Genomic DNA, 12,292 nt, shown 5'->3' with positions numbered 1-12,292 from the left:
TCCAGGAAAAACTGACATCATTCAATGGCAATCAGTCCCCAAAGAAGCAATGTAAGGATTTCATTACTAGGAATAAAAAGAAGAAGAAAATAACAGGGAAATTCAACAGTGGCTGAAAAATCCTCCACCAAAAAAATGTGACCACAGAGTGAAGGAAAAGGGTGACCCAAGACATCCCCTTGACTTAGAAAACTATTAGAGAAATAATTGTCTTTACAATATAAGTTTTTAAAAAATGGTCCCAGATATTATGGTGTGGGAAGATAAAACAAGAGATGGTAGGCTCAGTGAAAAAAATGTGGAAATGAAAAAAAAACTGAGAAAATAATAGTCAAAATGGAATTTTCACAAATGTTAATTGATGTATACCTCAAAATCCATAATATGGGTCAGGACTGAATGAGCAAAATTAAAGGTAAAAAGAAGGTAGATATAGAAGACAGAGAAAACCAGCAAAGGCATAGTTATTGTCCCTAAATTATAGAACTACAATAATAAAATAGAAAAATAATTGTTAATAATAGGATTCTAGAAAGACTTATAAGAATAAAAGAAATTTTTAATCACCAGAAAAAGGTGATTTTTTCCCTTTATCATAAAAGGGAAAATCATGCCCAGAAAAATAACAGAGGAATCAATAAACTTAGCAAAATTATTATACTCAAAATAAAAAAAAATTTGGGTATCCAAGCAAGATAAGCAAATCACCATTAAATATGGAAAATAATAATAATAATACCAATTTCTAGTTTATTCCTGGCATCACTCAATCTTAAAACTGTGAAACATTGCCTGAAATTCCTAAGGGCAAATGTGTGAGCCCAATAATTTTGTATTCAGCCTACCCACTGGTCAACTGTAGAAAAAAATAAACAATTTGGCTGATGGCAACATTTTTCTCATACACTTTCCTGAAGAATTTATTAGGAATGAAGTTCAGGCACTAGAACAAACTCTTGCTGAAGTATTGGGAAAGATCATTGAAGCAATTTAATTGTAGGACTAATGTTAAAAGAAATATGCGATGTAGAATATTCCTAAACCCTAACAATATAGCAATGACATATGGTACAAAAACGTATTTTTATTTGCTCATCTTTTATAGATAAGGGGAGAAGAGATCATTTAAAGATGATAAATAAAACAGAGATATATTCAAAGAGTCAAAAAGTTAATAGGAAAATAATACAATAAATAAAAGAGAATGGTAGAGGGGAAGAAGACAGAGGAAGAGGAAGCAGAAATATAACTCCTGCTAATAATACTGCATGCTCCCAGATGGAGAATTAGAACTTGAGGTACAAAGAGGTTAATTATCTTGCCTTAAATCAAAAGCTGGGGAGATGAAGAAGCTTGTATTAGAACCCAGGCTGGCAAATGGTACACAGAACAGTTCGTTAGGTTTGTGACTTTGCTATTCCATAATCTCACTGGCTTCTCTCTCTTCATTGGAGAAAGGTGGAAAATAATGACTTAAGAGTTGCTGCGACAATTAACAGGGAGAGCACACCCCTAAGAGTTGGTAATCCATGAAGCTCTATGGTGAATGGAAGGCATGTCTGTCACCAGTGCTGTTTTCACACTGTCACTGTCGCCACAGCATCTTTCAGGCCCGCCTCACAGAGGAGCAAAGATTTCAATTAGGTGCCTGTAGAGATAAATTGTTTTTACAATCCTTTACTGACTTTTAAACCTCAAAATGGATTTTCTTGCTCAGACTGAACAATATCAATCCCCTAAAAGAGCTTATATGCTGAGAAAGACCGCCTGACAAAGCATGATGTGGTAAGTGCCACAGTGAGGCTCTGTGCTATGAGCAGACAGGAGCGGGGAAGGGAAGGATGGTGAGATTCAACCAGTGAAACAAATTTCTCTCTGCATAGAAAGAAAGACCTGCATTTTCACATTCTAATATCTCCCTTTGGGAGAAGCATCGACAGGTTTCTGTTGTATTTATACCACACAGCAACCTTTTTAAAATCGCCTTCAGCCTCTCTTTCCTGCATCTTTTCCCACAAAGATTGTCCTTGACCAACATAAGAAATGAATTTGATTTCTCTAATGCAGAAGGTAATTGGATTTTCCTTTATTGAATGCATCCCTTAATGACTGTCTCTGTAACTGCCAATTTAGCTGCAAGTGACCTGACATTGATCTTATGATATGACTTAAAATAAAGAGTTGGAGCTGGGGTGAAAAAGATCAGCTGCCTGCCATCAGAAAGAATGAGTCTTGGCCCTGTCTTGCCATTTTCCTGAGAAAATGCTTTATCCTTGATGTCATTTTCACAAAACATGCTGCTGTAATAATTGGTCATACAGCAGCAGATTGCCTCCTTCTAGAAAGTATGATAAGTACTTCCCAGAAAGTGCCCTGGAGAAAACACTGAAAACGGAATAAAACCTACCCAGTAATCATTTTGTTCCCTGAAAATATTTATTATCATGCAAACTCTTTCAGGAATAGAATAAATATTGCTGAACAGAATGCATTAAATCTTTAACAAATTTGGTCAAACATGAAATATTTATTAAGTATTTATTTATTTAACTTTGAGGTTTCAGTAAAATATTTGACACAAGAACTTTTGTCCAAGGTTAAAAAAAGCAGTGGCTGAAATTGTTGTATTTGAAAGGATAACAATTCTTTCCTCAAGGGAAGTTATAAGACTCTTTTATGCCCCCCAAATGTATAAGATTTAAATTTCTCTACTTTCATCTTTATTTACTTTCTAGTAATAATATAGTTCACTGGACTCATGGTTAATCTTTATTCTATTGTCTTCCTTTTCTCATTTTGATAAATATCATGAATCACTTTAGGAGGAAGATACAATCCATGGGCATTAATCTGAGTAAGAAAATGAAATACTATAATTTTAAAGAATCAAGAAGAAATTATAGATAAAGAAAATAATGCATAAACTAGATTATTTTAAAAATAAGTAAAGCAAGTGTTTTTTGTTTTTAAATTATTAATATTAGTTGCATTTCATATTTATCAAAACAATTTACAAAGAAATTAACTGAGAATTTATATTAAAACCATCTGTGATTCTTGAATGTTTTCATATTCAATAATGAAGCATCAAGTAAAATTACTAGAGGACTGTTAGGCAGAACTTTCATAAATCTGCATTGTTGCTCAGTTAATTACAGTGAACTAACTTTAGTTCTCATCAACAGAGAGAATGTTGGGAACTCTGTTCTTAGAATTGACATTGAGAAAGAAAATAAATAAGAATCAAGCTGAAGTCTTTCCTGGAAACTGGGCTTCTTAGCCACCATTCTGGTTGCTTCTTAGGAGAACATGGCGGGTATTGGCATTCCAGTGAATATTTTCAAGGGACAATTTTTTGGACACTGTGTGGCACAATAAGATGGGCTTGCTTGAGTAGCAATGGGAAACTCAGTACTCTCCAAAGGTCACTGATCCAGAAAGATTCCCCATTGACTCACAATCTTCTGTCATGAGTGATTAAATCTCTCTTCTTTCAAGGCCATTTGTTGGAAGCTTCAATTACATGCAATGCTAAGATTTTAAGGGCAAGAGATAAGTATGCTTTAATGGGTAATGAAAATTCTTCATTACTCAATAAAGTATACCTAATTTTGTATGAGTTTTTCTTTCTTTCTTTTTTTTCCCATTCTGGTGTGTGTGTGTGTGTGTGTGTGTGTGTGTGTGTGTCTGGGAATTTAACCAGGGTTACTACACCATTCAGCTAAATCTTCCACCCATTTTATTTTTATTTTGAGATAAGGTCTCACTAAGTTCCCAAGGCTGACCTCAACTTGCAATCTCCCTGCCTCTGTATCCTGAGTTGCTTGGGTTATAAGCATATGCTACCATACCCAGTGCAGTTTTCTTAATTTTGAATCTTTTTGTGTGTTTGAATTTGAACATTATTAATAGAAATCACAGCTAATGAAATAAGGTTTTCATTTCTTGAAGGGAGGACAGATTCTATAGGAAAAGGAGGAGAGTAGTGTGTGTGTGTGTGTGTGTGTGTGTGTGTGTATGTATGCATAGACAAACATATTTTCATTTTTCTTTTTTAAAAAAGAAGAAAGTTCACCTTCCACTGACATAAGACTTCTAAAATACTTTCATAATAGGTTACCTGTTTATGATATATTGGGCATTTGGAGAAACGATTAATATGTGATTTGACTAATGAGCAATTTACTTTGTTAATGGGTCTTTACAAACAAGCATTTATATCCTAATTCATTTTGTCATTTCTTCTTTGAGTAAATGCTTAATTCTATTATATAAAATTCTCTATAGACATTAGAAAGGAGATAAAGTTAAATCATCTTTAGAGATTTTAAAGTGTAGTAGAGAGAGAAAAATATGCACATAAGTAAATAAAATAGAAGATGGAACATGATATATGACATGAGAAGTGGGTATCAAGAACTGCAGGTGTCTGTCAGCAGAGAAAAGTGAAGATATCATGATGGTAACAGGACTTGATGTAGACCTCAGAGGATGGGCACCGTCTCTGCATGTGGGAAGAAAGGAGGAATATTTTTGGAAGAAGGCATAAAATTGTGGATGGGAGAATGCTAGCTAATTAGAATAAACATAGCATCAAACTGAATATTAAACACTGTACTGCACATACAATTATATGATAAAAGGAAGAGAAAAAGAGAAGATAATATTTTGACTAATAGGATAGCTAAAAATCTAGGCACATCAAGAAGTATTTGGATTTTGAAGTTTCTAATTTAGACAAATTTTAAAAGAATGTAGTCTTTTCTTTGTTATATATGTTTGTTTTTGTGGAGATATTGATATTTAAAGGTGGTTTATATCAAAGGTAATTTTAATTGACTTGAAAAAAAATGGTCTCAATATTTGACATGCTGAATGACCTTATATGTGCTCATTCAGGATGTAAAGTCAAAAAAGCTATTAAAATTTTTAATTTAATGAAATATATTCTAATTTTATCTCTTCACATATCCTAATGTTAAAATATGTACATATTCTACCTCACTAGAATGTAAATTATGGGCTGAATATTCAGATTGTGATTTCTGAAAGTGTTAAACAAGTTCCTGTCATTGTTTCAGGTCACTGATATGATGCTGCAGGACAAACCCTATCCTGATTGGGGAAAATCTGCAAGAGCTTTCTGGAAGAAAGGAAATGTTAGGATCATTTTATTCTGGTAAGAAATTGTTTTATTTATTTTCTTTGTTTCTGCCTTGTCTCATTCATAAAACCATGAGTAGGATGTAATCTTTTCCTAGATATATAGAGTTCTATCTAGAGATGCTACCATGCCCAATTAAAATCATTATCCTAATTATTTGATGAGTTAATTTCTACTTATATACTGTTACATGTACACATTCATAAGGCAGAAGTTTTGCTAATACAGTGATGCATTACTTGACCAGAGGTAAGTACGTTTTTGACTCAGCAAAAACAAGCTGTAATTTTCATCAGTGAAATCTGATACATAAAACTAGCTCCTGTATACACTAAATTGCCCAGTATTTGAAAAAGTAATTCCAGGAACGAAGGAACCTCTTTACAAATCATATCTGGCCCATTTGTGTTTCTTCTTCACATGATTTCCTTTGGTGCCTCATCATAATCATTGCAATTAAAAAGCAACCACTGTCTAATCTGATTTTGTTTTTGTAGAGTCACTATTATTTATGTGTATTTGGACCATTAAAATAGAAAAGGTAGCTATCTCAAGATACAAAGAGAGGTGATTTCACCTGGCTGTGAGGTACTCCAGCAGCACAGTGGTTCTGCCAGATATGTGAAAGTTATGTATGCTAATGTTCAGAAGCAATGTGACTGATGATAGCTTGAGCTGGAAATTTCTAGCCTGTGCACCTGCCTTTTGAAATGGGAGAAGAAAAATCTGTTTATTCTTAGACTTAATTCTGTTTTCTTATTTGCTTTTTTAATATGAAAGCTACAAAAAGCATGGTAATCTAGTGCTTAGGGGAAAATAAGTACTCTACATTATATTTTGTGCTTTGGCACTATCATTAAATTTTGTCAGGGATATATGACATTTTGAACTCAATTCTTAACAGATAAACAGAAGTGGGTTTTTCAATAATGTGAAAATGAATATAATCTTGTAAATGTTTATTCACACCTTGTCCCTATAAGTCAAGAGTGGCCTATTTTTTTTGGTGCTATTTAACCTTCATATATTTTCCTGTTTGTTAGCTCCTCATGTACCTTGTGTGAATAATATACAATAACTATAGCAAATATTTATTGAGGATATGTTTTGCTCCAAGCACTCAGCTAAAGACTTGACATTCTAAATGTTTACTCATTTAATCCTGACAACCCTATAAAGTAGGTACTGTTATTATAGGAATAGGTCTCTGATACCATTAATCATTGTAATAGCCTGTTTGGTGTGCAAATTTCCAAACATCTTGATTATTTTTAATTCCTGTGCTAAATAAAGCCATGAGATTCTGGGATTTCTTGTACCCTACAGAATTCAATGCAGGGTTTGAAAAATCATAGTTTGAAAGGGGAGAGACTAATAGCATTTATGGACCATCTCTCTTAAAACAATACCCATTTACTATGTCTACACATATTCTGTATTAGTTAATATATCTTCAAAATCAGCATCTTGATGACTGCTGCTACCACTTACCAAAGTCACCCATATAATATTTGCAAAGGTAAGCCATGAATATAGTAATTAGAAGGCTTCTGTGATTGTTGTCATTAGCTGTTCTTAATCACAATTGCTATTTCAGAAGAGAGAAAATCATGCTAGATATTTCCTGAAGCACCCCAGTAAATTTTTCCTTGAACATTGTTACTCAAGCTTATATATCATCTGTCTCATACAAAAGGGTTTGTTTTGAGCTTGTATGATAATATACCCTCAATGGGTAAAGTGTAGTCTAAATGGTTTCAGAATAATAATTATAGTCACTGGCAAATGGATAATATTCTCCAATGGAGAGCAAACTAAAATTCACACTTATTTTTATAGTCACTGTTTCTGTAAATTAATAAATAGATAATATATTTGAGAGTTTTTCATCGTTTTATTCAAAGTAGTATTTCAAATCATAAAAAGCACAAAATAATTAAAGAAAAATATTTAAATGTCACTTTAAATATATTTTTCCATTTTTGTTTAGACTGTCTTGACAACAGTATTCATAATTTGAAAAAAAGGAAAATCTGACACAACAGTTCAAAATGGTAATGATGTGAGAAGCAAAGACATCTTCCCTTTTGTTCACACTCTTTAGATAAAAGGGATTTAATGTATATAAAGGGCATTTGTTTTCTTTTTAATCTTAGGAGATAAAAATACAGAAATCATTGGCAAGACTCTATATTCAGTTAAAGAAAGTATTTGCATACTACATGTCACCCACTCAAAAAGAGGTATTTTCTTTTGATTTTGCTCTAGTTAATAAAGAGAAATTAGTATAAAAAAGTCTATTTTAGAGAAGAAATTTTGCAAAGGAAATCTTTCATGAGTTGCAGTGTGATTATGTGCAGCAGTTTGAACAACATTGCAGTTTGTTCGATGTGCAATTTGTTCTAGTGAATTTACCTCTTACTTTTGTATAGCTGCTTTAACTCATAAGTGCCTGTCAGAAACTATATCATTTGCAACTGTGGAGGTGTTTTCTTTCTTGACTCTTAGTGTTAGATATCTCTACACTGAATGAAGTGCTTCAATTTATCTCTGTAGTTGTGCAAAGATGAAGCTGCTATAACACTGAGGGTTTCATACTGGGAGGAGACCTGATTATAGCTGCATTTGAAAATATTAAATGATAAAGAAGGAATATTCATAAATCTTTTCCAAAGCACTTTCGCCAGCCCTTTTGACGATTAAATAGACAAAGATCTAAGAATCTAAATCTTATGCAATTGCTCTTCTGTTTTTCAGAGGGACTAACAACTACCATTTTCACTGACTTATGCCTAAAGTAAAGAAACACATAAACAAAGAACAAGTGATATGATACTCATGTTATCTTCTCTCTTCCTGTTTTATTTTTTTTTCTCCAGAGACATCATTGGTGTGCTTCTGATGGGAAGCATCTTGGGATGATATTTCCCAAAGACTTGGTTTATTATTTTTTAAAATAAGAGACACTCTTTTTTTAGTAGAGTGATTAGCAGAAGAAGAAATTGGAGGATCTATTGTTTCTCCAGACACATGAGAGGATTCTACTTCTCTGCTCCTACTGATTATGTGCTTTGCTTTGACCAAGGAAAATGTTTATATAAGTTCTTTGGTTGGTAGTTACTGTGGGTGCTTGGGTCTAGCTGAAAAAATGCAGAATAAATCAAGCATCCTTAACAACTCAGTGAGCATACAGTGTGAATGAATGTTAAACCTCTGAGATTTGGGGATTATTAGATATTGCAAATGAACAATATTTTTCCTTTTAATATCATACTTTTATTTTTTTTTAAAGAGAGAGTGAGAGAGAGAATTTTTTAATATTTATTTTTTAGTTCTCGGCGGACACAACATCTTTGTTGGTATGTGGTGCTGAGGATCGAACCCGGGCCGCACGCATGCCAGGCGAGCGCGCTACCGCCTGAGCCACATCCCCAGCCCCAATATCATACTTTTAAATGTCTAGCAAAAGGCACTTAGTCACTTAATTTTGACCAGATAAGAGTTTAACAAGAAACAGTTATTAGTTTAAGTTACATTACTCATGCTGTAGGAGACTAATATGCTAATAAAAATATAATAAATAAAAACATCTAAGATTCAGGGAAAATGTCAGGCAGAATTTTAGTAACAACTCTGCTAATATCTGACTGTATAACCTGTGTGACTACTTTAGATTTCGATTTCCTTTTAATTTCCTTTTCCTTTTCTTTTTTGTAAAATGATGCATTTTATTATACTATGAAGGCTCTTTCGGCTCTGATATTTTCTATTGTAAGACTAAAATGATGACCAGAAAATAATATTATACTATTTTGCTCCAGAGGGAAAATATGGACTGTAGAATGTAAGTCATACAAAAGGGATTCCCTAAAACAACATGAACTTCTCAGTGAACTTCTCATGAATCCCTCACCAGAACTTTTATGCAAAACCTAGATAATCATCAATTAGGGATGCTATAGAAGGATTTTCATGTTAAATGGGACAAAAAGAAATTACTTTTAATTTTGTATCAAACTTGTAAATTCTGTGACTAAATTTTAACCAGAAAAGTGTTGCATATCTCCACTTCATAGTGGAGGAGGTACTAATTAAAATGCAATATACTCTGCACAATCCTTTCTCAACCTGTCTCTTTAGGCAGTTGTTCATCCTTGATTAAAAGGTGCCTATGTAATTGAGGAAAAACAGAACAATTTTGGTCACAACTTGATAAATTTACCTAGTAAATTAGCTGTTGTAACTTTTAACATGGTACTAAGTAAGCAGGTTCTAATTTAAGTATGCTGTTTTGGACCTTCTACAGCAAGGTTCAAGGATATGCTTCAACTAATTTTCTCACCAGACATAAGAGTACTACATTTTGATAAAAAGATGATTGATGCTGTATTATTATGTTGTATTTTATGAAGATTTTCATTAAAAAATAAACTATATTTATGCTTGAGAGATTTAACTCTCAGTCCTATACTTATGCCTGAGCATTTACTCAACCCAGTGTCATTGTTGATTTAATATTGCTAAGTTAAGAATAGCCATGATTTTATTGACTTATTTAGATAAATACTTATTAAATGCTGAATACAATGTAGAATAGTGGTTAGCAGTACAACCTTTCGAGCTACCTGCCTAGCTTTCAATTCTGGCTTCATGACTCAGTGCTCTGTGTAGTAATTTCATTGTTGCCAGGACATGGCACTGTCCATGGTTCTGAGAATACAACTTTGAAAGACAAAATAAGGACTTTGACAGAGTAATTTTCAGATCAATGAAAAATACACACACACACAGAGACACACACAGAGAGAGACACACACACACGGAGAGAGATAGAGATAGAGATAGATAGATTGAGAGAGAGAGAGAGAGAGAGAGAGAGAGAGAGAGAGAGGAGGGGTTGGGGGGCTATAGCTCAGCAGTAGAGCATGTACTTAGCACATGAGAGGCACTGGGTTTGAGCACCAGCAAAATATAAAAATAAATAAATAAAATATAATGTGTCCATCTACAACTAAAAAAATAAATATAAAAAGAGAAAGAGATACAGTGTTAGCCATGGGAGTGGGTGCTGTGCTGTGTGGCTAAACAAGATCCAGGTATTCTTTTGTAAAGCTGAAGTGTCATCTTAGGATAAGTAGGAGCCAGACAGGAGGAGACACAGAGATAGGTTAGATATGTGCAGCATGGAAGAGGGAGAAATCAAGAGTCGCACTGAGTGTTTAGGCTTTAGCCACTCAATGGATGATTATACTGTTCACAGAGAGAGGAGGTAGTGGTAAAGAAGTAAATCTTAGGTATGGGGCATAATGAACAAAAGAATATGTTGAGCATGAGGTGGCTTGTGGAAACATTCAATAAACAGTTTTATATGCAGATATGAAGCTCTGGAATGAAGTCTAAGGCAGAAATATAACAAAAGTTCTATTTCATTTTATACTTCTACCTTCAATACAGAGGTTATCTACATGGCATTAAAAAGAAATGTGAGTAAGTATAGAGTAAGAAAAAATACCTGCTAGGATAAATACTCTAGTGCTCTTTTAGTTAAGAACAGGTAGAAAATAAGTCTATGGTATTTTTCTGGAACAATGCTCATAAATGTTAGACTTGTCCTAGATCAAGTTATGATTAGGAGAGGAGCAATTGGAAACACTGAGCCCAAAGGCAAAAAAAGAGATTGGAAAGATATATATATATATATATATATATATATATTTCTAAATATATATATATATATATATATATATATTTAGAAATGAATATTCCCAAGGAAAAAAGTTAAATATACTTACTGGTTTTGCTACTTATTGATTTGCTTTATCCAGAGCATATCCATTTTTTTAATCAAAAAACCCTGAATTTGAATATTTGCTGCATAGGCATTGAATTAAAACATCTATAATCTCTGTGGTGAAATTTCTTATTTGTGTAGTCCTCATTTTTTTTTGTATGACGATTGAGAATAAATAGTGCATAAGATTTTAAACTAAAATTCCTTTACTAGTTTGAAGGAATATATTAAAGTAAAAATAATGATTAGCTTTTTACATATTTCTACCTTTGTCATACTAATGTAAACAATAAAAATGTTTTATTTAACATGCCCTTAGGACATGGCACAGTGCCTAATACAGAGGACTTCATTGAAAATAATAAAATGATAGATCATTTAAAACCATTTTGACTTTGAAACTAACGAGTGCTTCATAAGAGTCATAAAATTTGTGAGTTCTTTAATGAAAAACTTTAGGCATTTATTTTCAGTACTTTAAAAAATCAATTTGATCTTAAATTATGTCCTCTACTTACAAGTAGAAAGTCCATTAAAATACTGAGGTTTGTACAACTATAGTGCTACAAGATCATTCTCCTAATGACCCTGAAAATTTTTGTCTTAGAGATTATGTCTTCATTTCTCAAAGGTGAGTGAAGTTTAAAAGAAAAATAATGTTAATCCTAATTTTCTTAAATAGGACCCCCTATTATAGGCCTTTATTCCAACTGCTAAAGTCTGGAATAGGTACATTGAGTCCAAGAATAATACTGGATTTATGGTTCATTGAAAGAAAATCCCCTAAATAAAGTCTTTGAGATGCTGCATAGTTTCCATAGTAGTTGTTGGAGAATACAGTTATTCTCTTCAATCTTAAATTTGCTGGTTGAATGGAATACTCTTCTGTTCAAGGAGACCTCAGTCATATTTATTATGTTTCTAAAATACAGGTTGTGTTTTCAAAGGTCCCTGAGTTCATACATAATAGTATAAATGCATGGATTTAAAATAAAAAAACAATAAATTTCAGAAGAGAGAAAGTCATATTTAAGTTTGGATAGCCACTTGACCCATTTCAGCAGTACAGGAAATCTCTGCCTATGTTTTCATTCTTTTCCATAATTTATGCCCTGATCTCTTCTATTGTTTCTTATAGTCTAACAATGCTAGTCTTCCACACAAAATAAAACTTCAAATATTACTATAACTTGACCTGTTAGAAAGTGCAGATATTTTCACTCTTGCTATTTACTCACATCTTCCAGTGTATAAGTGAAATACTTTGAGGTATGTATCTTCATTTTGCAAATATTTACTGTGACCACTATGCAAGTTCCTTATTGAGAAAAATGTTA

General features: G+C 32.8%; 1 protein-coding gene across 3 annotated transcripts in view; it reads left to right on the top strand.

Annotated features, from left to right (window-relative positions):
• The window catches only part of Tmem117 (transmembrane protein 117), a 442,366-nt gene that overhangs the window by 292,352 nt on the left and 137,722 nt on the right, over positions 1-12,292 (top strand). For all 3 annotated transcript variants that reach the window (XM_077798672.1, XM_026401424.2, XM_026401425.2), the window contains exon 5: positions 5,082-5,179. In XM_077798672.1, the coding sequence (XP_077654798.1) occupies positions 5,082-5,179 (98 nt within the window). The remainder of the gene's footprint in view (positions 1-5,081; positions 5,180-12,292) is intronic.

The sequence above is a fragment of the Urocitellus parryii genome, chromosome 5 (assembly GCF_045843805.1).
Source record: "Urocitellus parryii isolate mUroPar1 chromosome 5, mUroPar1.hap1, whole genome shotgun sequence".
Classification (NCBI taxonomy): domain Eukaryota; kingdom Metazoa; phylum Chordata; class Mammalia; order Rodentia; family Sciuridae; genus Urocitellus; species Urocitellus parryii.
This window is presented reverse-complemented; position numbering and strand designations above follow the sequence as displayed.